Source organism: Nelusetta ayraudi, unplaced genomic scaffold (genome assembly GCF_046127955.1).
Source record: "Nelusetta ayraudi isolate G7.1 ecotype Tasmania unplaced genomic scaffold, CSIRO-AGI_Nayr_v1 ptg000120l, whole genome shotgun sequence".
Lineage (NCBI taxonomy): Eukaryota > Metazoa > Chordata > Actinopteri > Tetraodontiformes > Monacanthidae > Nelusetta > Nelusetta ayraudi.
In genome coordinates this window covers 2096216-2123779 of record NW_027466170.1, presented here as the reverse complement: position 1 = coordinate 2123779, position 27564 = coordinate 2096216, and the positions used below count along the sequence as shown (strand labels likewise).

The following is a 27564-nucleotide window of genomic DNA, read 5'->3' as shown; positions in this document are numbered from 1 at the left end:
CCCTCCCCCCTCTCCACCCTCAGTTTGTGCGGGAAAACATCTTGCAACTTCAGTCGGTGCACGAAAATTTGATATGACCGATAAAGTTTGGAGCGAGGAGCTGCCAGAGTGTCCTCGTTTCACCCTGTTGGTGAAAAACACATTCAGATTTGGGTCACAACAGCGAGAACACACACGCCCCAGTGCACCCTGTTGTAAACAGGAGAATCTTAGATTTAAAAAAAAGAAGAAGAACAAGAAGAAAAAACAAGCGTGAAACGGAAAAATCAGGCGAGCCGTCGGCGTCGACGAGCTGATTGCAGCTGCAGCCGTTTGTGTTTGGAGCCAGAATCTTTCCTCCCTGGCAAACCACAAAAAGGTGACTCCCCACGATTGGTCAGGCGCTTCCCGAGTGCACATCTTCCCTTTTCCTCTTTCCCCTTTGCAGAGTTTCCAGGTGATCCGAGGACCATCTGCGTTGCCAGAGTTCCTGTTTATCTGCTGGAATGTCGGGAACGCCGAGGAAGCCTTTGGCCGACTTTGGGCTTTTGATGTGTGCAGAGAGGAAGGGGGACGTGTTTGCACATAAGGAAGGACCGATAAAGACTCGCAGACAGGAACCAGCGGAAGACAAAGGCAAGAGGGGGCGCTGTGACGCAAAACAAGGGCGGCGAATAAATGTTGCCGTCAAACAACAAGTTTTTACTGTGAAGTAGGCGGCAAAGTGTGCGAAGCGCTTGTGCATGTGTGTGTATGCGTGTGTGCGCCACAGAGAGAGCTGGAGGTTTGCGCTCGCTCCAAAATTTCACATCAAAGACAACATGTTTTTTTCCCCTCCTTCCATCACCTCTTCCTTCCATCCGAACGTCTGTCTGAGACGCTGTGCAAAGTTTTCCAGGAACTTCCTCGTTAGGGCGCAAACGCATGAATTAAAAAGGAGCGAGAAGCCGATTTCAGCTCCAGTTGTCATCCGCGCCTTTCATCACTTTTTCAATCTGTTTAGTGTGTGTGTGTGTGTGTGGGGGGGGGCGGGGGGGGCGAGGGGGGTGTCCATACTTGATTCTTTTATGTTGAACTCGACTCCCTCTGGAGCCGTTTTAACACGTTTAATAGAGGTGAAGGTTGGAGACGGGTAGGTGGAAGGAAAACCGGGCGTTCTCCTTTGCTGCTTTCTTAGAGTTGCGTCTGCTTTGCCTTTTAACAATACAACAAGTTTTTCTGCAGGAGCAGAGGAGAGAGGGAACGTGGCCCGGCGGACGGCAGCAGACGGCCCTCAGCGAGGCGGCCGGGAGCAGGCGCACTCACACCTTTCGTGGTGCGTGAGTAAGATGTCGCTGAGGACCCAGCGGAGCCGCGTCCGGGTGTTCCGCTGGTTGAGGGTGGTCTCGGGGGTGTACTTCAGCACCTGGGGCCAAGACACACAGGAGAGAAGGAGGAGGAGGAGGAGGAGAGAGCTGAGTTGCAAATCAGCCCAATTTGAATTTCCGTCGCAAGCGGCGGAGACGGGACGAGACCGAGGGTGAGACGAGCGGCTTTAAAGAGCATAATTTATCAAAAAAAAACACAAAAAAAACACACCACAGCAGCGGCTCAGCTCAGTGGGAGAAGATCAACTATTCACCCCGAGAGGGAAGTCGGAGTGAAAGCAGAGAAAGCGAGTGAAGCTGAAAATGTAGATTTCTGGAGAGGAAGCGTTAATAAAGGCCCGGTGTGAGGGAGTCAGCGGCCCCCAGAGGTGACAGAGCAAACTGCACATAGTGTTGCTCTGCATCAGTGGGCTGTATTCTGGCGGTGCGACACGGCCGACTTTATGCCAATACGAATACTTTATTTATTATCAGCGAATAAATTCGTTTTTACCATTTCACTATTTATGAATTTAACTTTTATTTGTTAAATTATTCATTTTCTTTTTTTTTTTTAGAGATGGTTTAAATAGAGTTACTATTTAAACAAGAATTTGGATTATTTTTTTTTAATTCCTTTTAATGACATGAGATCAGAATCAGTCCCACTGACGCAGGGTTTGGTAACGTCACCGTAAACAGTAAAGTGTATTTTCTTTCTCCAGCATCTCAGGCATCAAGAGCAAGTACAACCACAAGAATTCCACAAGAATTTCTTGGCCGCCTGTGATTTATTTCAGGGCTTCCCAGCACTGAAACAACAGTGTGAGTAATAATGTGTTTCTTCAGAAGTTCACTCAGTGAAGGAAGCCGCTCGAAAACTGCCTGCAGCAAGAGAAACAAAGGGAGAAAACACACACACACACACACACACTTGCTGTGTCGTACACCAAGCACACACACACACACACACACACACACACACAGAGACACACACACACACACACGGAAGAAATAATGCATATGCAGCAAAGGCAGGCATGCAAATGCACCTTTTTTCATCATCTTGCAAGGCATCCCACACACACACACACACACACACACACACACACACACACACACACACACACACACACACACACACACACACACACACACACACACACACGCACACAGATACAAGCGTCACAGCTACAACGACTCAATCCTACTTTTGTCTAAATTTCCCATTGTTTGAATCTTAACAGAGAGCGGCGCAGCGGCGGAGAGAAAAAACCCTGCAGACCAAGTTTCAATAATGAAGCTTCAGAGGATGAGAAAAAAAAAAAAAGGCGGAGAGAGGAGCGAAAAAAAAGAGTGAATGACGGCCTCGCAGAGCGAGAATGGTGCCGCCGCGAAAGGGGATATAAATTGAAAATGGGAATTGAGGAAGAATGAAAGGATGACGGAAGCTGGGAGAGACGCGATGCCAGCGGAGGGAGCGCTGAGGGAGACGAGGAGAGATTAGACAGATAAAAGACGGGGCTGACACAGAAACGGATGGAGAAGAGGCGGACGGATGCATGAGGCGGCGGCGGCGGCGGCGGCGGCGCTTTCTCCTCTGACTGGACCCATGCAGAGCAACATGAAAAGACACAGAGGGCCGGCTGGTTGGCTGGAGAGCCGCGTCACAGCGTGGCTGTATATCTTACAGCTGTTGTTCGAACCTGCATCATCTCTTTTTTTTCTTCTTTTTTTCCTTCTGAACGGAACAATGTGGCTCTGAATTTGGTGCAAACCTCAAACCACCTTGGCGGGAGAAGCGGCCGGGGGCCATGTGAGGATCTGGAGCTTTTCAGAATGACTTTAAACCTCCAGCCACTGGATGGCGACACTGCAATTCATTCATCTACCCACAACCATCAGGGGTAGATTATAAATCTATTAAAATAAATTGATGCCAGAATTTTTTCTTTTGCAGTGGCCTTTCTAGGTACTGCAGCCAAAAAAGAACCCTTTTTCCCATAGAACACAATACGACAATTGCATGGACAAGGATGCCTCTGGCCAAAATCATGTTTCATAACAAGTCAAAAATATTCTTAACTATTGTATATTTTAAGCCACATTTTAAATCTTAAGGAAAAAAAACTAAAAAGGTCAAAATATCTAAAAAAAAAAAAAAGAAAAAAGAAGACTTTGTTCCCAGCATGAGAGAATAAAGTCAGCCCACATGCTTGCTGTGATTGGATGACGCATTCTTACAGAGAGGCATGATGGGAAGTGACATCACTGCTACATGCTACATGGGGCAAAGCAAATGGAAGATGGCTGATTCTGGGGTCAGGGAGGAATTGAAAATGATGATTGAAGAAGCAAAACATCGCTTTAATTATCGTTGCGCAGCTCACTGAGTGTCGTTAACCTCCGCATCCCAGCAAACGTTTGCCAACACAAGCGGCCAGGTGACGCACCTCGTGTAGCTTGGGTGTGGACTTGGAGGCCTGGCAGACGCAGCCGCTGTTCCATCGGTCCGTCCCGCAGCCGCAGTTGCCGCCGCAGCGCTTGACCAGCAGGCAGCGGGGGAAGAAGACGGCGTTGGTGGTCCTCAGCTCCTCCCGCAGGTTGACCGAGTGGTTGCGGGGGGTGCAGCTGTATCGCTTGACGTCGTCGTGGAGGCGGTTGAGGTCAACTGCAATCAGGAACGAGAGGGTGCAGGGTGAGTCAGCGGTGACATGTCGCATTTCAGGATCTTGAAGTTTTTTTTTTTTTTCTTTGACTTTGCAATTGCGTTACCGTCGCGGTTCCTCGCTTTTTTCCCGTTGCAACGCATCGAAAGACTCCAAACTTCCCTAATTACAGGGCCCGCAGCGACGCACAGAACGATCAATACGATCCTACATGAGACCAAGCGCCAGTGTTGCTCCACATCATCGTCCGCAAGAAAAGAAGCACCGAGGGCAGATAATTAACGACGAAGCCGGGAATATTGGGCGAAGGGGGGGTGGGGGGGGGGCGGAGCAAATCGGCAAAATATTCTTAATATTGATCCGGCGAGTGACGGAACGCTCGGGGCGAGAGACCATTAGATGCAAATACGGAGGAAGCGGGACGTAAACACGGGAAGGAAAACACGTCCAGCAGGAAGAAGCTCGCACCTTCATCGATTGTGGGTCCGACGTATTGATCGGAGGCTCTTTTCGTGTCATCACGTTTGGGACACAGCGGAGCTTCGGTTGGTTCATTAGCCGACCGCACAGTGGCTGAGGCCTCCTCATTTCAGGGGGAATCGGGCAGGAAAGATTTGGTCACAGTGAAGGAAACGGACCACAGAACTTCCTCCCTCCCTTAATGTCCCGCAGACTTTCAAGACTTTTAAATGAAAGACAGCGGTTGCACGTGCTCGCAGAACACACGGCCAAACTCAAGGTCGAACAGAATTATGTGTCTTTTGTTCTAGTCGGAATTTGCGTGTTTTGTGGAGACCGGGTCCTATGTGGACGACGATCGTTGTGCTCGAGTCCTGCAAGGATTCTGTGGTTGACTGGAGAAGGAGAGACACTGATTTACGACCGGCGGGGGGGGGGGGGGGGAAGAAGAAAAGAACAGAAAAAAGAGCAACAATCAGCCGCAAATTGACTCTTCAGCGAGGTCATCAGCGGGATAATCGTCACTGCTGGATGGTGATTACACACAGCCATTACGCCGCAGCCGTTGCTTAACACTCGGCACTGGATTAGTGAGAAACAGAATTACTAAAAGCAACGGCGGGTCGTTCCGGCACCGCTGTCTTCTCCCGTGAAAAAGGCTGTTGTTGTTGTTGGTCGTTGCAGAATGAAGAAAATTTAACACCAGTTTTGCTAAACTGTGTATCTACATATATTTTGTATTTTTGCAAATTCATGCACGACATTAATAATTATAATAAATGATTGTCAAACAGAAATAGCGCAGTTTTACTCAGTCGCACAGTGACAGCCAACCCACTGAGAGCAACCATCCCCTGAAGACCCCTCAAGCGCTGCAGGACCTTCTAGCAGAACAACCAATCCGACCCCATCCAGCCTCCGTAGCACGACTGGCTGCCCAGCAGTGGCTAACCGGGATGAACCCGACGCTCCGTAAGATCCCAAAGCTGCAGTCTGGAGATCTTCCATCACCACGACACTCAGTGAACATATGGCGGTGGGGGTGGGGGTTCCCACGTCGGGTCGACAGGATGTTTGCTCACCGAAGCCCACCTTCCAACGTGCCCATCCCCCACACCCCGACCCCGACCGCAGCGAGGAGTCATTATCCTTCATCTCTGTCGCCCGCGCGTTCTTTGAAGCGCTCCATTACCAGTGAAGATGGATTCATTTTCCAGGTTGATGGCGAGATATCCGCGCCTCGCGGCGCAATGAGCTTTAACAAGCTCGTCCCTGATCGATACCTGAGGTGGACCGCAACAATGGGGGGCCCCGGCGCTATTGGCTGCGGTAACGGCAACAGTGCAGAGATCAGTCACAGGGTAGAAAGTGGCCTGAAATTGCGCACCTTCCATTTTTTATTTCCACGACAAAGCCACTCGGCGGGCGATACCGCAGGGGGCCTGGAGGCCTAATGGCATTGATAATCAATAAGCAATTGTTTGACAAAAAAAGAAATCTTTACATTGCTGCTTTCATACGGCACGTTGGCAGTGCAAATGAAATAGAACAAAGACGCGGGGGAACAATGGACGGGCTGCTTTCGGACTCCGCTGCTGCACAGGAGAGGTGGGAGGTGGGAGGTGGGAAGGGAGGCGCTGAGTTTCTCCAGAAGCAAGTACTCAGAGACAGAGTGTGCTTTAAAAAGGTTGCACGAAAGGAGCTGAGAAGTTGTAATCGATCATTTATCAAAGGAAAATACGCTACAGCAGCCACTCTGACGGCTAATTACTGGTCTCAAAGGGAAAGTTCACTCGCTACCTGGATCTCTTCGCTTGCTGCCTTCTTTTTTTTTTGCTGAAGGACAATTCAAAGATTTTTCTTGTGTGCATATAGTGTTTCATTGAATTCCAGAAAACGGCGGACTGACGCTCATGCTAACACTAGGAACCAACCACTTGAAACTTGGAAAATATCAACATTAACTGAAGATATATATATATGAATACTGTTTATGAAACGCCATATATACAAAACCATTCCGTAAGTTATTCATTGCCAGCTGACTTCCATTTCAAACAATTTGAACAAGTATGGTTTCAAATTTCAATAATGCTAAAGTCAAAGCTTTGGTTTGGTTATGCTATCTTGCTAGCTAGTGCTGGAGACGCGCAGTAATATGACTACATGTAAACTGGCAACAAAATTTAAAAAAAATCTGTGGGAAAATTAACGGAGCCCTCGGGCATCACTTTCTGTATCAAGCGGTGGAAGAAATGTGTTGTTGTTTTTTTTTCAAAATTAATTTGAAAATCAGTTTGAAAGGGAAACATCCCCTTAAGTGTTGGGAGGAAGCTTTTCAAGGAGAAAGACGACGACGGACAAAGCGAAGCGGGCCGGAAGAATCAATCTGAAGACGTGTGTGAGGAACTCATATGTGTGCTGTCGACTTTCACACCTGCGTTGTTTAGTTCGGCCTGGGTGCATTTTTAAAAAAAAAAAAAAATCCCTTTTAGTTGCCGTTCATTTGGGCAGGTGTGAACACAGAAATGGAACTCAGGTGTGGAGCAACTCAAGCGCACTGGAGGAGGCGATGTTGGGACGTAACGTGTCCTCAGTCGCACCAGACAGAAGGACCAGTGTTCTGCTCTCTGGTATTGCCACACACACACACACACACACACACACACACACACACACTGGACTCCTCTTTTATTTTTTCTATGTGTGGTTTCGCACAGCAGCAGCCACCTGGCCAACTCTCCTACTCTCCTACTCCTGCATCTGCCATGTAAAGCCATGTTTGGTGACACTAGCTGCGTTCCCATGACCCCTAAAACTGCAAAACTGAAATATCACAATAAAAAACTGGTAAAGGAAACAGCTAAACTTTTTTTTTTTCGCATTTACGCATCACCGGACGGGGTCATGTGATCAGTTCACTTCAAGTGAAAGTGGCGCGTTATGTTTGGACGCAGGTAGAGACCGAATATTTTATTTTTTTTACAAGTAATCAAAGAGAGAAAAAATAAAACAACCATTCGTGACAGCAAACAAAGGTAAAAAAAAAAAAAAAAAAAAAAAAAAAAAGCCTATGCTTATGCGCTAGTATAATACCAGCAGCGACCGACCACGAGGAACAGATATCAACGTTGCCATCATCCACGTTATTCAGCGCAGAAATGTGTGGTTTCGCTCCTCCTGAATTCACAGTTTCTCCGACAAAGACGCAGTACGCAGGGGGTCCAACTGAACCAAACGCAGAAGCAACTCAGTCCTGCAACTTGATTGACAGATTTGCACCAAAGGAAAGAGACCGTTTGGTGTGAAAACAGCCACAGATCGTTTAAAGTGTCGATCAGCACTGGGCCCCTGGTCTTCCTGTCCCCTTGTATGAGCAAAGGTAGGTTTGACCTCCTGAGTGTTTGCGTGGGTGTGTGTGTGTGTGTGTGTGTGTGTGCGCGCGCGCGCGCGCGCGCGCGTGTGTGTGTGTGTCTTAATGAAAACAAAGCTAAGCTGCTGACTGAGGCACATTTCTGCTCGGCTGCACAGGTTGAATTTGTGATTAGAGCAGCTCCGTCCGCCGCTACACTACATCAAAAAGAGCTGCAGCACCTCCGCGCACTGCTGCTGCTGCTGCTGCTGCTGCTGCAGCGAGCTGAAGCTACGCCGAATATGGAGGGAAGGCAAAAAAAAAAAAAAAAAAAAAAATTCCGAGCGGCGCAAACTGACTGTGCGCTGATAAATAGTGATAGATTTGCTGTCATGCCCAAATATTTACTAAGGAGCAGCAGAGCCGACGGCCAGGAGGCAGAGTGCAGCCGAGCGATACGGAGGAGCAGGTGAGGACGGAGGAGATCGAAAAGCCTCTGATGGTGTCGCAGGCTTCACTGCCCTCTGTACATTACACTCACACACACACACACACACACACACACACTCGTGCACGGTGACGCACACACAGAGACATGGACAAGCACACACAAAGTGTAATCAGGGTTTGCATGCCAAAGTTTTTTTTTTTTTTCCATGTCAGCCCTTAAGGGAGAAAAATCTATTGGCTCAGTGACTGGTGGAAGCGGGGGGGCGCGGTGGGGGGGGTCTTGCGGTCACTGGCACCGACTTCACAGTAAAGAATCGCCGCAAACTGCAGGTCCCGTGTCACCTTAAATCTGTCACCGGCTCAATTTTAGAGCCACTAGGGGGCACGTTGCTCATTTGATGATGCAACAGCGCCGCCGCCGGGTCACCGTGTTCCGACAACACGGCCTCTCGGTTTTTTTGTTTTTTTTTGCCCCTCCGCCCTTTGCTACTTATTTTTACATTTGCAATGAAATATCTTTTGAAATGGATTCATGCAGCTGGGGATTTTTCTTTTGGGATTTATCAAACGGCTCTTTTAAGATCTGAGCGGAGTAAATATGTGCAAAAACACAGCGTGCGGTTGTGACACTCGTCGTATCAAACCACGTCCTCACTGGCCAGCCGCTCAGTCTCAGTCTGACCGTGTTGAGATCACCGGCCGCTCTTTGACTGGCAACACGGTGCCTTTTTTCATTCAACGGTCAGGATCACACTTTATTAGATTTTAAGGCTCGTATCTCGGCTCATTAATCCCTTTTTAGAAAACTGAGCCGCCTGCTGTGTGAGTTTGTCACGGTCCCCCCAGCGCCCCCCCCCCCCCCGCCCCCCCTCTCTTCCTGGCGAGCGGCAGCTGCGAGCGCTGGATGAAATCTCACCCCGCCCAGCTCGCTAACCACCAACAGGGGGCGCTCTCACATTTTAAACTCCCAGAACCAATCGGCTTCGTTCTCGCAGTGACGGAAACAGCAGGTGGCGGCTGTTACCTCAGGGCTGCAGGTTCTTTTCACTTTGGTCATCAAGGACGGAGGCCTGCGCTGAAGGTGGACGCTGGACACAGTTGCTGCTCTTCCTCACGAGCTGCGTCCAGAGTTTAGTGGCCCAGTGGCCCAGTGGGGTGGGCGGCGGCCCAATAAGACCAATGAGAAGCCCCTGAGATGTAGCCACGCAGTTTAAACCAGCACTGGTTACAAATCGGATTGCTAGTTTCTTTGAAGGGTCAAAAACAAACACCAGACATGTTTATCCAATCACCTTCCAAGGAAACGCTTCCTGTGGGATCTCGCCCAGGCGGGTGTACGAGGCCGCTGGTTCTGCACAATGCAAAAATATTTTTTCCTAAAGTTCAATACTCAGAATTTTGCACCCTGCTCCGTCATTCTCCTCCTTTGTGGAGGCTTCCTTTGCCTTTGTGCATAGTTTTACACCCAACTATAAGTGCTGCATGTGCAAACACCCCCCCCCCCCACCCAACCCCGGCTTTATGATTTGACAGCCTCCAACAGACAGTCGATGCCTTCTACACTCATCGTCTTTATCCCTAATCTTCTCCTCCTATGTAGCTGTTTTGTGATGTGCCAGCCTTTTCCAGCAGCAGCAGCAATATTAGCACCAAATGAGAGGGAATACATTTGAATACATGAATACATTTGTGCGTGCGTTTTCTCGAGTACTTTTAGATTGGGGCAGACTGATGCCAACGCTCACCTTTGTTGAGCCTGTTGGCCAGGAGATAGTTTCTGGATCGGTACTGTAAGTGCTTCTGGCCGTAGACGGTGTCCAGGTCCAGCCTCCAGGTGTTGGGGTTCAGAGTCCTAAAGAGCTGCTCCACCGTATTGAAGGCCGAGATGGTCTGGTCCAGGTCGTCCATGGAGAGGGGGCCTGCTCGGGTCGCCGCTGTCGCCGCTGCCGCCGTTCCCCCGGCGCCATCGTCCTGCACGGAGGGAAGGGGAGCAAAGAAGTGGCAGAAAATCACTTTGTGCTCATTGCATGAGTTTAAAAGTCTGGTGGGAGAAACACTAAACAACCGTTCATTTCATTCCTCCCCATTTAAAGGCAAAGATCAATGACCTCCTCCAGGCGTTGAGGCGCCTCTTCCAATCTCAAACTCTGCAGCTCCAGTGTTTCAAAATTAGAGCGGTTTCTCGACCTGCGTGAGTCACAACGTACCATTAGAGCGTCGTAGTCCCAGTAGTTTTTGTTCTGTGGAGACAGAGGGCAGAAATCAGCAGCCAGCAGATTGATGAGCAGGATGATTAATATGTGAAAGCCGTGCCAGTGATTGCAGGAAAATTTCACAACTTTTTGTTAAAGTCTCCGCGTAAAAGAAAACTTGAGGTCAGTTTATTTTCAAAATCCTAGCTCACCGACAACCTCTATGGCTCTGCACAAAGTGGCATATTTAACCCTCTGTTTACAATAACATTGCCATACTTTATTCTGCTCATTGGCCCAAGATTTAAAATAAGTGGCTGTGAATTTGATCTGTGCCACCTGTTGCAGAGCGGCGGCTTCCTGAGAATCGAAACATCTGAGGAGTAAAAATAAATTCAAAAAATAAAACTGTTTGGAGAAACTGTGTGTGTGTGTGTGTGGGAAAATCAAAATCAAACCAACCTTTCCCAGATGTGGGGAGTGTTCTGAAAACATTTGCTCAAACTTACAGTAAGTGTTGTGTAACCACGTTAGTGGTTAGAAGGAAGCTGCAGCGGCCTCCCAGTTAACCTCCCCACCACAACTTATTTTTTTCTACACTGTCACAGCTTCCAGGAGGCGGTATGGTGAGGGAGGAGGGCGAAGGGGGTGACTGGGTGGTGGGGTGTTGGGGGGCGGAGCTACAGAATCAGCCCCAGATTATCCGAGATCTTCAGCCGTCGGCCTGTCGGAGTTTTAACCCATCGAGCTGCCGACAGTCACCGCAGCTTTTCTGTTGTCTTTCTTCTGTCTGTCCCTCCTTTCTCCACTACATCTATGTCTCTCTCTCTCTCTCCCTCTTTCTCTCTCTCTCTCTGTCACACACACACACACACACACACACAGGGCTTCTCCGGCATTACTGCTATCAAATCCCTCTCCTTGGAATACCTTAAATACCATCTGCAGTCAATACGGAACAGTTAATCTTTGTGTGCTGCACTTCAAAGACACAGTGCCCTCACTTTGTCTTTGCGTGTGTGTCTCCGTGTGTGTGTGTGTGTGTGCGTGCGCGCCCGTCTACGTCTCCCGATACAGTGAGACTTTGAGTTGACATCAAAGTCTTTTAGTTCAGAGCCTCGTTTTTTTTGTCAGACAGAGTCCTTGATGCGCTCCGCGGATAAAAATACTGTGATACATTCAAACCAGCTGCACAGGAGGTCAGAAGGTTCCCCGCAAGTGTGTGTGTGTGTGTGTGTGTGTGTGTGTGTGTGTGTGTGTGTGTGTGCACACCTTTTATGCTCATGTTTGGTTGGGAGCTCGTGCGCACTCATCGGGGCTGCGGAAACTTGCAGAGATGAGGAGGAAGAGGCGGACACACACACACACGTGCGCGTGCACGCACGCACCCACAGACACACACTGAAAACCTTCCAGCAGCGACCCAACCTGCTTCCCCATCCATCAGCCTCCTCATACAAGGTGTTTTTATTTGAAAAATTGACTAAATAAATAAATAAATGAATAAATAAATTGATTAAGGTAGAACTCAGATTGTCTGGGACATCCTGGTCAGAGGGAAAATTAAAAGCAATTAAAAACTATTGTATTGTTGGCTCTATCCTGGATGGAGGTGTGAAATGCAGTAAACATGATTGTTTCAATCTGGATGAGACCGGTTCAGGCCGGTGTGACAGTGGACACACTGGGGGTTCGTTCCACAGCCACGTCACATCGAAAACACAGCCTCAAGGGGGCGCGTCTTCCCCTTGTGCCGGCCCCCAAAGCCCGAGTAATGCAAGGGTTGATCCAGGAAAGGCTTCCGACGTAAAAACCTCAAGCAAGTCGTTCCTGGAAGCCACTTGAGTCACAAGTCTTCATAAGTAAGTTGTTCTTTTTTTTTTCCTTCTTTCTTCTCCTCACGCCGCCCGACTTTGCAACACTTGCTCATAACAACAGCAGCCCGACAGCCGTCTCGGAGAGCAGCATCAGTATGACGAGTGGCGGCAAACAAACAGCGAGCTGGAGCCTCAGAAGTCTCAGCGAGATAAACTTCTGCGTCTGCTCGCAGCGAATATAATGAGACAGATCTGAGCGCTCATCTTTTTTTCTTCCTCCAAGCCTTTCTAACCAAACAGCCCCTAAAATGTTTGTCTCATGCAATCAAAAGCACTCATTACTTCATGTGCTAGCCCGCCGCCACAGACGGCGAGACTTGCCCTCTGAAAACAAGATTTAGCCGCATCAAAGTGAAGTGATTTGGGTGAAAACAGTGACATGAATAATGAGTCGGGCGCCTGTTTGACTTGAACGCCGAGGGCTTTTGTTTCTGTACGGAAAAGGTTCAAAATCCACCTGCACCTGCATCACATTCACAGTGATTTGGTCTTAGGTTGTAGCCCACAAAGGTTTTTTTTTTTTTTTTTTTAATTATTAATTATAGTTTAAGAGGTAAGACTCAGGCTGACGCAGATCTAAAATCCTCAACCTGGTCACGTCCCATTGGACCAAATCTCGCTGTTCTTCTTCACTTTTTGTTAAATTAAATCTTCACAGTTTTTAAACGGAAACTGAACTGAGTTTCAGCACCGTTTTTTGTCACTTCTGGACAGACAGAAACATCTTGAATCCTTGAATGTACACTCAAAGTAAAAACACTAGAGGGAACGTTGATGCAACCCAACAGGATCTTAGTTTTCAATTCAAATCTCCTCGTCTGGACACGGACGCAAGTGAAATCTGGTATCAACCTCAGTTTGGGACCCTCACGCTTGAGTCTGCCGCTGTCCATGGTTCTGAAACCTACAACCCAGTGGACAGAGCGGGAACTTCACATTTCTGTTTCAATTCTGTTTTCTGTATTTCCTTTCTCTCCCCTAATTTGATGTTGATTGACGTTGGCGATATATATCAATATTGGCCAGCAGGTGGCAGCAGTTTAACAAAGCGTGAGCGGCGGCTAGCTGCTGCTGTTGTAGAAGTTGCTTTGTTTCTGAAGCGAAAGAATTGCGAGACACTGTCACATTGAAGCAGCACTGTGTTGTTGTTGTTTTGTTGTACATTGAAGCCATTGTTAAACCATTCTAATGTTACATGCACTTGTAATGCTAAAAAGAGCGCCCCCTACTGACCTGGTATTGGCCTGTGTAATGATGGTTGCCTGCCCAGCACTCTGTTGTGAGAACACGATGCTAACACCTGACTGGCTTTGACAAGGAAACACTCCTGCTCCTTCTCCTTCACTTCCACCTCCTCCTTTCCCATCTTCTCTGTCCTCCTTCTAATCCTCCTCCTTCCCTTCCTCCTGCTCCTCCTTTTCCATTTTCTCCTTCTCCTCCTTCTCCACCTCCTCATCCTCCTTAACATCCTCACACAGCCGTCTCCTCCTCTCTCCTCCCTGTGTTTCCATGCCTCACCGCAGCCCGACGCCGCCTTTGCTCCTCTCAGCGTTGGCGGCGGCTGTTTTAGTCATTAGCCAACACGGCCGATACCATCTCAGACACCTGTTCTCTCCTTCCACCGCTGCATCTCCTCCTTCCCTCTGCCTACAGTACGTCTCCTCTCCTCCTCCACCTCTTATCTGTTCGACAGTTGTGCAGAGAACAAATTGGACCTGCTAAATTAAGCCACACGCTCTCTCTCTTCTTGGCTGAAGGCAAGCCCTGTATGTGTGTGTATGTGTGCTTGCGTCAGCGTGTGTGTGAGATGGAAAGTTCTTTGAAAAACGGGTAAAACGGATCAAATGTGATTAGCCCCGAGAGCCGGACTGTGTTTTAAATGTGCCGAGGTGCGATTGTTTACACCAGAGGATAGAGATGATGAGTGAGAGCGGAAGACGGAGAGAAAGGCAGTGAGAGTTACTTCGAGGTACTTTTAAAGAGTTTTTTTGGGGGGGTTTCGTTATATTGGATAAAAGCAGGTGAGGCTGCAGGAGGGGAAACGGCAAAGTGAAGAAAACTGAGCGATGTTCTGCTCTGGTTTGGAGCAACACAGCAGAACATTGAAAACCAATATTGGGTTAAGTTTATAAATTGCTATTTGGAGAGTTCATCTGACGAGAAACTTCCTCAGAAGCCACCAGACTGCTTTTAAAGTGGCAGGAGAAATGATTTTAGTGCTCCACCTCCAGTTGAGCTGGTCTCTCGTGTGCATGTGTTAACTGGAGGTTAAAAGTCAGTGCACCGCACCTCCTGTTTGCAGACCTGTGAGTTGAAAACTTCGGATTTCTCAGACGGCTTCACCGCTGAGTTTAGTTGCGATTTGAATCCGTGAACGTTGTTTCTCTTTGTATTTTGCAGGGAGATTGTTTTTTGCTACCCTTGCCATCGCTTAACCTTCAATTGGTACCTTTACGCCACTGTTGCATTCAGCCAATCAGCTCTCAGCGTCGTGCTGCCATGATGCAGACTGACAATCTTCACAGACAAAACCTGATCCTATGTCAGCTTGGCAGAAATTTTCAAGACAGCCGACATCGCCCCGCTGCCTCTGCCTGCAGCGCCGATAACAACAGGACTAAAAAAACACGGCTGGTGCACATCCCGCTTTGTTACTCGCCAGATAATTATGCGTGCACGCGCGCAGTTTCAGCCCGGTGTCTCCGACGCTTTTTTCTCTCTCTCTCTCTCTCTCTCTCTCTCTCTCTCTCTCTCTCTCTCTCTCTCTCTCTCTCTCTCTCTCTCTCTCTCTCTCTCTCTCTCTCTCTCTCTTTCTCTCTCTCTTCAAAAGCAGAGGGAAATGAGGTAAAAAAAAAGAAAAAGAAAATTGTAGCCGCCGCTCCGTCTCCTCTGATTACAGGCTGGGAGAAACCTCGGAATCAGAGACCCCTCTTCCTTTCTCTTTTGTGCCTCCTGACAAAATGACAAAAGTAATCTTCTAATCTGCTCTTCTGACAGAGAGAGCCGCCGCTCTTATCTCGCCCGCTCCTCCTACTGCCCCCCTCGTCAGCTGCTGAGTGGACGTGCACGAATGGACCGGCTGCCTAATACATCTTGTCATCTCACCGGCAATGTTTAGATCCTGCCACCCCACCCACCCAGCCACCCCACCCCACCTCCATCACATCACATTTCTCCGCTTTATTGCCGAGTGACGGTAAGGGAGCAAAAGTGTTCCAAATTGCAGCTCATGATTCACCATCAGCTGCTCGTGTGTGTGTGTGTGTGTGTGTGTGTGTGTGTGTGTGTGTGTGCTTTACCAGCAGGGAGTAGTAGACTTTGAATCCCGGGCTATAACTAAAGTATTCATCAGAGTTGAAAGTGACTCTGAGATGGTTGCTTGCGGAGTTGATGGTGGGCGGAACTTTCTTCCCGCACCAGGGGCCCCATGTGATGGAGCTGGTTTCTGTTGACTCCTCCGCCACCACAAAGTCGTACCTGGGGGGGGGGAGGGCAGACTCAGCATGACTGACGCAATTTGAAGGTCTTGTCCAAGGAAAATCTATCCAAGATTAGATGTTACAACATGTTTCATTGATGATGGACGGATGGACAGACCGACGGATGAATGGATGCATGGATGGATGAATGGAAGAATGGGTTGATGGATGGATGGATGGATGGATGGATGAATGGATTTAAATATGGATGTATGATGAATTGATGGAAGGATGAATTAAAAATAGATGACAGATAGGTGGATGATGGATGGATGGGTGGAGAAACGGATGGATGAATAGACATATGGATGGATGGATGAATGGGTGCATTAAAAATGGATAGGTGGATCAATGATGGATGAAGAAACGATTAATAGACAGATGAATGAATGGGTGGAGGAATTTATATGAATGGATGTTTTATGGATGGATGGATGGATGGATGCGTTAATAGATAAATGACAGAAGCTATAGTCGTCAATAGAAGGTGAACTTGGTGACGTCTGCAGAGTCAGAAAACCTTGACAGTGTGTTTTTAGTCGCTGGGCTGCTTCAAAACAACGACTCCTCTGTAGAAGAATCGTCCAATTAAAACATGATGTGCTTTGCCAGCTTCTGTTGACCCTCTTAAGCGCCACAAAAGACTTCTGTGGGATTTTTGCCTCTTTCTTTCACCACTAAGCTCTCTCAAAAAAATAAGCAAATAAATAAATAAGTGGAAAGTTCTTCTGTGGGCGCTCAGCCAAAACACTCAGGGAGAAATGGGGCCTATTCTGCTGCGTAAAGACTGACTGGAGAGTGTTTCATGCTGTGTCTCTATCACACACACACTCACACACACACACACATGATTTGATTTTAAAGGAATTAGAGGAAGGAACCTGTTACCTGCGCCTGCCGCCAAAAATCTGCCTCCTGCTAACGCCTCATTGTCTTGCCGGCAAAGTGCTTACAAAGACGGCCGACTTGCACGGGGGGGGGATTAGAAAGTCTATTTTCTCCCATCAACCCCCAAGGACAAACACACTTCCTGCCAAGAAAGTTAACTTCAGCTATCCATCTCTCTATCCATGAAACCCACCACCACCAACACACACACGCACACCTTTTCACTGTCTCATCCTTTCAATCACAATTTACACAACACTTTGGCGTCACCATTTTTCACACTTTGCTACTGCTGCTGCATGCCGCACGTCTGTTGGGGACTTTGACCTTGTAAACTTTACGACCCACCCCAGCATCGCTTCAGTAGTGAGAAAAAAGTTTTCGGAAACCCTTAAAATTTTACTCAATCCCGATTATTGTCATTTTTTTTTTTAATGCGTTTCAAGAAGATTGGCTCCATAAAAAAGGGACACAAACAAATTGAAGTTATTTTTTTGGCAAAATAAGAAAACTAAATTCTTGTAGTTCTTGTACTTATATGCTCTGAAGCGAGCGAGGGACGTTGTCATCTAGCTGGAACATCTGGTTCTGAGCTGGATGGAACAGTGCACGTGCAGCGTTGTGGGTAAATGTTGGTGAATGCACTAAAATGAATTACACTTGGTAATGTCAGACTGATTCCAAGACAGTACATCACAAATGCATGAGGTGTCCAAAAACTCTTTTCCATCACTGTACATGCACATCCTCCCCTCACATCCTGGATATTTTGTAACATCTAATGACAGGTATTTTAACTGTACAGGCCGTCACCACTGGATGCTGTAGTTTTGCGGCAAAACAAACCGGCTCCCTGCAGGTCCTGCAGCAGAACTCCACCTCCACTGAGCAAATAAGGACATAACTGGACCATCACCGCTCTGTGGACAATATCAAGTAAAGTCCATGATATGGCAGCTTATTCTGCATTGTTTTGCAGCATTCCGTAAATTAGAACCCAGGCTAACTCAGGCCTTCATTCATCTGCACTCTTATCCATCCACCTCCCGCCCCTCCCCCTCCCTTTGCTCCTCCCAGGCCTTCTAATCAGCCTTCCCATCAATCCTCGAGGCACCTCACCAGCAGGCGCCATTCTCAGCCGAGTCCTCCAGCCTGAATTGGTGGTCGAACGTCAGGAGTATCTGAGTCCCGGGCGGCGAGAGCAGATTCCACGACAGGAACACCAAGCGGGGGTATTTTTTGGGGAATTCCGGGCTCTGGAGTTCTCCGCCATTCTCCGTCACAAAGATGGTCTCCTCCATGTGGTGCCACCCTGTGTTGAGGCGAATGGCGTGCTTTAGTGGTTGCAGCTCAGTCAGTTGGTTGGAAACAAAACAAGCCGGTTGACATTGCACACACTTTGTGAAAAGAGAAAGAAAACAGTGTTTTTTTTTCATCAGAGAGGCTCACTTGAAAACAATCACTTTTCACTTGATGATTCACAAACTTGTCTCGTCTCCGCCCCCTCAATCAGAACTCCTTGGCAGCTGCTGATTAGCTGAAGTCTGAAATCAGGTGACCTGCCTGCCTCTTTGGAATATTTAAATAACAGGATTTAGAGTCTCTAAAAGGCTCCACAGCCAAAACTTTCAAAGCAAACACGTTTCTGTCACAGGTTGTTTTAAATGGTCCCACAATCTGTTCTCACATTTTCATTATTTCATCCCAACTGCATGAGAGGCAGCCCAGCAGCCTCTCATGAATTGCTATCCAAAGCAGCAGAACTCCACTAGCCCTTTGTTTACAGCCTCCTGCAGGGACAAAACCAGGTGGTGTGAGAGGGAGGAGCCAACACCTGGCCAAAGGTTTGGTCACTAAGTAAGCCAAGAGGTTTCAGTGACATCACAAAGGGGCTGATTTCCAGAACTGTGGTTCAGCACAAAATTTCGGAGAAAATGGAGCAAACAGTCGAAGACCAGGACCAAAACACTGGTAAAATGATATACATTCTTTTTAAAACATGGGACCTTTAAAATGACCCATTTTAGATACATTGACATTTGATGATCCGAACCACAGGTCTGACCTTTAAGCAGTCATCATATTATAATATTTCTTTAAAGCGAAGGTACAATTAAATGGGACGTTGGTGGCAAGGAGAAGGTCAACCTGACGGCAGAGGAGGATGAATGATGATGTGATCCTCATAAATAGTGGCAGAGGAAGGTGTGTCTGTGTGTGTGTGTGTGTGTGTGTGGCCTGACATGACATTCCAAATTAAAATGAAACATTAAAAAAAATCCAGTCCAAATATTTTTTGACCGTCAGACACCGTTACCTTGGGAGACGTATAAACTCCAGTCAAACAGGCCGTTTCCAAAGTAACAACTTATAATGACAAACAGAATGACAGTCGGACAGCAGAGGCACCGCTGGCTGCCGCCCTCTCAGATGATGTGATGTAATTACATCACCACTGTGTGCGTTCAGAGAACTTTGCAGTAAAAAAAAATACACAGTTCAGCAATCTCACATTTTGACACAAATCAAAATAATAGTTTGTGACCACCAGAGGGCGGTGGATCTTGTCCCGGCTGTCCTGGGCTGATTGGGGGCGGAGTCACTCGCTGGACATGTGACACCCTGATCGTAACAGCGCCACACGGGCAGACAATCAACCAATCACGAACTGAGAGTCGGCGCACTGACCTGCAGCCTCATAGACACTCGGGAATCGAACCGGCGACGTTGTTGCTCTGCGGCGATAACTGAATCCCGAACCGCGCGGCAGGCGCTTCGGGAACTTTGCCGTTCACACACATCAGCAGACGACTGTGTGCTCGTGAGTCGTGATGTTAGGAAGGAAAAGTGAAACGAGAAAACGACCCTCAGGCTGGGAGAATTTCTTCTCGGCACCGACGGACGTTTGTGACGACACCCACGTTTCTTGCACCCCTCCCCCCTCCCCTCTGTTCTGCCCCCCCCTCTCCTCCTCCTCCTCCTCTCACTCCTCCCTCCCCTCCCTCCGAGGTCAGTGGCTCTGCTGAAGTCGGCTGACGGGGCTTTATTTTCTGAGCGATGCGTGTTTTTGTGTGAGAAAAAAAGCTGAATCTATAATGGAGGTGGGCGGCGGTGCAGGCTGCCCCCCCCCCCATCCCCCCGGGAGACGATGATGAAGCCTCGGACTTCTCCTCCACCTCTTGGCCCAGAAAGCCGCGCCATCCTCCCTCCCTCACTCCCTCCCTCCCTCCCTTCGCGCAGCGCTGCTCATTTTTTTTGTGCCTCAGTCAATAATTTAGTCCTTTACCTTTTTTGTGTCCATTTGACAATATCGCTGAAGGTCACCGACGGTGCAGAAGCGTGTGAGTGTGTGTGTGTGTGTGTGTGTGTGTGTGTGCGTGTGACATTACCATTCGTGAAGTTTTTGAGAATCGTTGTCCAGTGGCGGAAAAAATAATTTCATTTAAATGTTCTTTCTTTTGCGATTTCTTTTTTTTTCTGAGCGTTTCACTCCCCTCCCTCCGCTTAATGCATTCATGCGTGTGTGTCAGAAAACTCAATGTGTGTGTGTGTGTGTGTACGTGTGTCTCCGTTCAGCCTCGTTTGTGTGTCAAGCGTTTTTTCCAGCCTACTGATCAGAGGCCTGACTGTGAATGTCCACTCAGTCATAAAAGTGCTTATCTCTCAAAATATTTAACCTACTAAGGCTCCTGGGGACCCGGGGCTCCCCCTGCAGTGTGTGTGTGTGTGCGTGTGTGAGAGAGAGAGAGAGAGAGAGAGAAAGAGAAAGAGAAAGAGAAAGAGAAAGAGAGAGAGAGAGAGAGAGTTTAAAGGGCTTTGCTTGACTACATTTAATTGAGTGAGTTCGTAAACTTTGCCAGTTCTTAAAACGTCGGCCAGTGAATAAAGTTTGCACAAAACATTGAAAGGAAAATTTAAAAAGTTTTGGTTTTTTTTTTCCACAAAAGGCATCTAAAAAAAAAAAAAAACGCCTTCCAAGTTGGCGGCAACGCCTCTCACAACCCACGATATGGAAAGTCCAACAGGGCGAATCAGTTTTAGTAGGAGGCTGCAAACAGAGGGCTAAAATCTGCAGTTTTCCGACTCAACTTCTGCAACATTTTCCCATCTTGTCGATGAGGAAAAACGCTCTCTTGGTGCCGGTTTCTCTGGTGGTGATATCTGCTCCACCTCTCTGCTGCTTGGCGGGGAGACGAGCGGGGAGCCCCCCTGGGTAGCCAATCAGCCGGGCTGCTGCGGGGCTCCGCCCCCTTCCTGCTCTGTGATGATGTGCGCGGCTGACACGGTGCAGCTCCCCTGCGCTGAGTGACGCCCACCAGGGGGGAGAGAGAGAGCTGTCATCAGTAATGAGTCGGAGAAGGTTGCGCCGTCTGCCGCCGCTGATTGCGCATTGCAGCAGTCGACTCTGTGATGAAAACCCTCCGGCGTGTCGGCCGGCGAGGAGCCACCTGAGAGAAGACTTGAGAAAGGTCTTCTCTCGTCGACCTGCCGCGTTTTTCCAGGATCTCAACATCTCTTTTCATGTCCTCGTCAACTCGAAGCTTCAGCTCTCTTGGAGTTTTGAGAGGCGGAGCTTCTGTCCAACGAGCCACTTTAGTCTCTACATCTTCCACCGGTTCTCGCTATTTAATTTTCCATCCTGGCCTTGGCCATTTCTGTAAATTTTGGCCCTCTGACTGCGGCTGTTTGAATAGACTCTATAAACCAACTTGTGTTTCTATTATGGAAACAGCCCATTTTCAGAATACATTCAGAAAGCCGAGGCCAATTTAGAATAACACCCAGCCTGTTTGGTAAGTGGTAGGGAAATGTGGATGATGGATTTCCTCTTAAAAGTCCCAACATCGGCTTCCTGAGGGCGATTATTGCTTTCTCCCCCCTAGTGGTATTTAGAGTGAAGCAGAAGCTGTGTGAACTGGTTCTCATTTTAAATACACACCAACAAACATGAACAAATCATGTTTTTCTCAGTTTCTGCTTTGTATCTGATCGTGACCTGACCTGGAAAGAAAAAAAAAAAAGCAAAACACGACGTGGAGTAAACAGCTTTGGAATATTTATCAGTCTCTACATTTTCCAGTCTGGGGTTCTTTTGAAAAATTCATGTTTACAACAACACAAAGGAAACTATAACTGTACCAAAGCCACGACAACTTGGAAAGTTCTTGCACATAAGAGGCTGAAAAAGCAAAGAAAAGAGAAAGTAAAAAGACGAAGGTGTGAAGAAGCGTTATATATATATATACATATATATATATATATGTATATAAGAAGATGTAAATTTGTTCCGGGGCCTTTTGGACGCACGTCGACTGACCCACCGATACATTATGCAGGGATGTCAGCGACACTTGAACCTTCATGCAAATGATGATCAAAGATCCCGTTTAAGATCCCCGGACGGCCGAGAGAAAAGCGGCTGCCGAGCCAGAAGAAGCCAGTGGGACTCATGTAAATCTGGATTCACCCCATCATTTTAGCATGTTAGCAATGTGAGCATGCTCATGTTCATTCACTTGACATTGTCTCTGCCTCGTCAGCGAATGTGTCTATTTCTTTGTATACAAAACATGCGGGGCCAGAGGTTAAGCGATGTGCTCAGCTGCACCCTCTAGTGGTTAAAAAGGGAATCGTCGATGGCCACTTTAGCTGAAGTGCTTCTGAAGCCACTCAGTCGCAGAGAAAAAAAAAACACTTCAGTGTCTTTAGTTCTTCGCTGTTCTTTTATAGAGGAAACACCGTTAAACTGATGAGGAAAACGGAGGTTTTCCCCTGATGGATCCGCCAAACTTCAGCCCTGAAATCCAGCCGATCGGCTTTTATTTTGTCACTCTGACGCGTCGGTGCCAAACAAACGCGCTCGTTAAAAGCGAGCCTGTAATTGGAACGGTGCTGCAAAAAAGCAATCGACTCGCACGCCTCCTCTTAACTCCTGAGCTTGACAGGAAGTTAAAAGTTCCTTCCCATCGGAATGAAATCGGTGAAAAAAGAAAAATAACGCCAGAGCCAAGCCAAAAAAAAGTGACTCACACGACTGGGATTTCAACTCTGGGACACACACACACACACACACACACACACACACACACACACACACACACACACACACACGAAAGATGACTCAGGCAATTAAGCTTTCAGCCCCTCAATTCGACACTTAAACAAGTGTGACAGTGATGCCATGTGACATCTTGCTGTGTGTGTGTGTGTGTGTGTGTGTGTGGTCACACTTTACAGCCCTTACATGTTTAGCAAGGTTAGAAGAAGAAGCTTCACCGGATTCGGACCTCCCACCTCCAGTGCCGGGTTGCCATGTTCCTCACACCCGCCAGATCCGGCGCCGCTCGCACTCCCACAATGCCTTGCAACCATGCAGTGCGTGCGTCACACACTGCAAATGCATCTCTCCGGGGCTGGAGAAAAAGTAGGAGTCACATTTCACATCTCCCGAGTTAATTAAAAGTCGACGGCAGGTGCGTGAGGGTGTGCAAACATTCACCACAAACGAGAAAAGTATTTTTTATTGCAGACGATGGTTATTTTTCTCCCTCCGTTCGATGCGTTTTTCAGAGACTCCTTGCTCCCGTAGGACGCTACCTACAACAAGACAACCCCATTTCCTACATCTGCCACTCCCCGTCTGACATATCCTGTCTGACTTTCATCCTCGCAAAGAATCAGGGAGGGAAACAGAGAGAAAGGAATTCTCAGAGGAGCCCGACGTGGGCGAAGAGGACACACACACACACACACACACACACACACACACACACACACACACACACACACACACACACACACACACACACACACACACACACACACACACACACACCAAGCGCTTCAGCTTTCAGCCAGGAAGAATTCCCTGGAGGGAGGCGGCGTTGCGGCTCTCCTTCATGGTGGTTTTCCCACTTTAACTCTCAATAATAAAGACAAGAGGAGAGAATGAAAAGAGAGCCGCCGACTAGGACTCCCCCGCCATGATGAAATAATTTAAAGCCAAGACAAAATTATTCACAAATAGGTCTTTGGAAGGCGTCACTGTCACAAAGTAGAAGTGCAACTTTTAGCTCCGTCATCTTCTGGGAGGAAGAAGGAAGAAGAAGTTGGAACGGCTGAAACGCAGACGGCTGCACGACGTTGGTTCGGTTTTAAAGGCAGAAACTAGTTCACGGTTGACAGAATCCACAACCCCAACATGTTAATGCTGTCTTTTATTGCCCTGTATAGCAGCCATGTTCTTTCCCTTATGTATTTCCTCATCCTACTTGACTCGTGAACTCAGGAAACGAGTGCAGCAGCATCATCGGGAACGTTGGAATATTGAATGTGCTGCTTCTTTCTTCACTCGTCCAGTTTCTGCTGCTGACGTTGTTTATTCACCTGTGTTTGGTGAGCGAGTGTAAAACACCGGCCATTAGCAGCAGCACTGCCAGTAAACACTGTGTGCGAGTGTGTGTGTGTGTGTGTGTGTGTGTGTGTGTGTGTGTGTGCTCGTGAGTGTGTCTTGTCTGTAGATGTTTGTGTTTTATAGCAATATGCAAGATGGATCAGTGTTTATCCTGTGTGTGTGTGTGTGTGTGTGTGTGTGTGTGTGTGTGTGTGTGTGTGTGTGTGTATCCCCTCGCTCTGCTGCTTATCAAAGCCGCTGCTGGCTTTACTGTTTTTGCCCTCATGACAAATCAGCCTTAAATATTCTCCCTTGTTTCTCAGTCAAGGCACAGAGGGATGAAACACACACACACACACACACACACACACACACACACACACACACACACACACACACACACACACACACACACACAGAAGCCCTGGAGGTGAACGCTGCACACCGTGGGGTGTCAGATTTGGTCAGCATCTGCTCTCCACCAGCGTTTCTCCTCCTCTTCTCCTTTTCGGAATCCCTCCATCCTGCACCATCTGTTTTTCCCCAATTCTTATTTTTTCACACACCCGGACCAGGTTTGGTTTGGTGCGTCTTTTAGGCTCCTGGCCTGCACGGGACACATAATGTGGATTTTTAGATTTGTATCATTCCCCAGGCCTTAGGAATACAAAAAAAAACAAAAAAATAAATCAAAAAAAGAACTTTGACCGTGTGATTTCTCGCTCCTGTCTTCCACATAATCACAGCGGTCCCACCATTCCCGCTGCTGGAACCAGTTAACTTTCCGCTGTTCTTTTTCTTTTTAATTCTTTTAATCCGTAAGGCTGCGTGGAGACTTTGGGAATTGGGAGGCTACAGTGAAGAGACGGCGCGGAGCGGGAGAGAGGGGGGGTGGGGGGTGGAGGGGAGACGGAATAGAGAAAAAGCTCATCCAGCCGGGACCTCGGCTGAGACCTCGGCGCTCCGCTCCTGCTGACAAAACCATGATCGAGGACGAGGCAAAAAAAAAAAAAAAAAAGTGCATGTTTAAGGAGCGCGGGGGGGTTAGGGTGCATTAGGCAGGTCACGCAGGCATTCATCTGAGAGCTCTATATGTGCCAAGGCAGCTGTGGTGAAACACGGCCATGAATTATGGAGGGCAACAAGCTTATATATAATTATAGACAGGAACATGCTGCATTCTTTAGGTCCCCTTCAGTTTGGACACAACAGCAGCGGCAGCGGCAGCAGCAGCAGCAGCAGCTGGCGTGACGGCTGCGGAGCCAAAAGGTAAAACTGGCCGACCTTGACAGGAAACATTAGAGCTGCAGCCACTGGTTGTTCATTGATTAATCAATCAATTACTTTTCTTCAATTCAATTAGTCAAAAGTATCATTTGAATAGGTGGAAAAGTAATATAAAAAATAGGAAAAAGACACGTCTGAAAATCCCAGACAGCTCGTCCTTTATTCAGAACCAGTTGGCACACCAATGGAGAAAAAAAAAAGAAAGAAAAAATAATTGTGAATCCTCAAACACAACAGCAGAAGCACAGTTTAGCGGAATTAAGGAAGCAGAGCTTTGATTCAGAATCATTTTTGTCATCGATTCAAGTCTATTAATCGTTTGAGCTGAAGAATCTATTGCTAAATCAGTGAGTCGACTGCGTGGCCGTCTCACTGCTTGCTTGTGAGAAAGGAGGAAAACAGCAATAGAACGAAACATTTAAAGCCTCGTTGTGTGTCTGTACGTGTGGGTGTGTGTGCACTGTGCAAAAAAGTGGACAGGGACAGAGGTTACGACAACAGGCTGGGACAGACGGCAGGGCAAAATAAAAGTTTGAAAGATTTAGGAGTCAGCAGAGAGAAGAGGGGCAGAAAAAGAGAGGGAACGGCCGAGGGAAGAAGAGAAGAGCGACAGAGCAGAAACGGTTTTCGGCCTCTGGACACTCCAACGCAAAACTGGAGATGTTTGTCGGCAAGTTCATCATCATCATCTCGGTTTGCCATCATTTTTGGAGGCACAGAAGGACATCACTTTTAAGGATGCGTATACATTTTAGTTTTTCAGCTTTAATTCATCTCCAGCAGCCAAAGAGTTTTCTCCAACCTTGTTGAGGTTGAAAATTACGGGCAGGAATTTTAGCAGCTGGTCAATGACGATTATCGCAAAAGACGACTCGGTCCATCTCAAGCGCCAGTTGTGTCAAGAGCCGTACAGCAAAAGGCCAATCTAAGTCCGCTTCACTAGAACCGAGCCAAATGCTGCTACAGACTTGCTTGAAACGTATATTGAACCGCTGAACCATGGTTACACCTTTGACCTGAATGCTCTGTGCCAGTATCCCAGCATGAGTGAAAGACGCAGTCCTCTGATTGGCCAGAAACTAGAGATCAATGCAACTCTTTAATCCCACAGCCTCACTGCTCCTGCTTTACCGTCCTCCAATGAAACGAAATCTGGCCACAGTTTGTGCAATTAAACCGCGAGCCCATTAAACATGCAGTGCAGTCGTTATTTATACACAGTACATCTGGAGAATCCCGATAGTAAACATTCCGCTACTGCAGTTACCCCCCCCCCCCCGCCCGCTTTTTTTTATACCATATCTGCAGCTGTTTTTTTTTCTCTTCCACTTCAGTTGGCCCCATTCCCTACATGTGGTGCGTTGCATTGTGGGAAAGCAGTGCTTCGCGTGCATGCTTGAGTGGCCCTCTCCCTCCCCTTCCCCCGTCTAAACTTCTTCAGCGATGAAGTTCACGCGGATGGAAGCGGGGGGCCGCAGTGTTAGCCGTGTTTCCTTTGGCTAATCTCTTTATCGCACTAAAACCAACACGCTCTCTCTCCTCCACCACCCTCCCCCCGCCCCTCCACCACCACCCGCCTCCGCCGCCCTGCTTAGCATGCGCCCGTCCTCCGCGCCGATGCGCTCCTGTCTAACACCTTGGCTTAGTCCGCTGAATAATGCAGGAGGCGCCAACATTCGCTGAGTCAGCGCTGAGGACCCACTCGGTCTCGGCTGGGTGGCTGCTGCTGCTGCTGCTGCTGCTGCGGCAGAGCTTCTGTGGCAAAACATACGAGGGTGCGCGCGCGTGCAGGAATGACCGCCAGTCACAGATGACGGCGGATGGATGACGGGTGAGAGATGAGCGTTGGTTGGATGTGAACCTCGAACAGTGCGAGGCTCTCAGCGGATGACAGCTTCATCACGGCAGAGCAGTAAGCCGCAGTGCCCCCCCCCCCCCCCCCCGCATCTCATCCCCCCACCCCCCTACTTGGTGGGAGTTTCGTTAATGGGTTGGTTTTATTAGGCGGCAGTAACGATCGATAAAGGCACAACAGCGGTCAATAGACCAAAGCAACGGCAGGTTAACTGCGAGTCCCAGAGATACTTTCTGATATACGCGGTCTGTATTTTCAGTGACCAGTTAGAGATTAGCTGCAGTTTTGTTCAGCTGTACAGGTAAAGTAAAAGTTTATTTTTCTCGCATCACTATGCA

The 27564-nt window shown here is 48.1% G+C and overlaps 1 protein-coding gene across 1 annotated transcript; it reads right to left on the bottom strand.

Annotated features, from left to right (window-relative positions):
• Positions 1–1036: 1036 nt before the first annotated feature.
• Positions 1037–18017, bottom strand: pdgfd (platelet derived growth factor d). Its single transcript, XM_076049866.1, has 7 exons — positions 17811–18017; positions 15624–15801; positions 11584–11615; positions 11188–11219; positions 10001–10198; positions 3779–3996; positions 1037–1384 (listed from the first exon to the last, which is right to left on the bottom strand). Exons 1-7 carry the CDS (start codon positions 17990–17992, stop codon positions 1253–1255), a joined length of 972 nt encoding a protein of 323 aa, XP_075905981.1. The 5' UTR covers positions 17993–18017; the 3' UTR covers positions 1037–1252.
• Positions 18018–27564: the final 9547 nt, after the last annotated feature.

What these genes read in the sequence shown, in the direction of transcription:
- pdgfd (XM_076049866.1), bottom strand. Translation starts at nt 17,992, where the DNA reads ATGGAGGAGACCATCTTTGTGACGGAGAATGGCGGAGAACTCCAGAGC. An exon ending in GGCCAACAGGCTCAACAAAG is followed by an intron (nt 3,997 to 10,000) that starts GTGAGCGTTGGC and finishes TCCTGATTGCAG; the next exon opens with TTGACCTCAACCGCCTCCAC. An exon ending in CCACACCCAAGCTACACGAG is followed by an intron (nt 1,385 to 3,778) that starts GTGCGTCACCTG and finishes TCTTGGCCCCAG; the next exon opens with GTGCTGAAGTACACCCCCGA.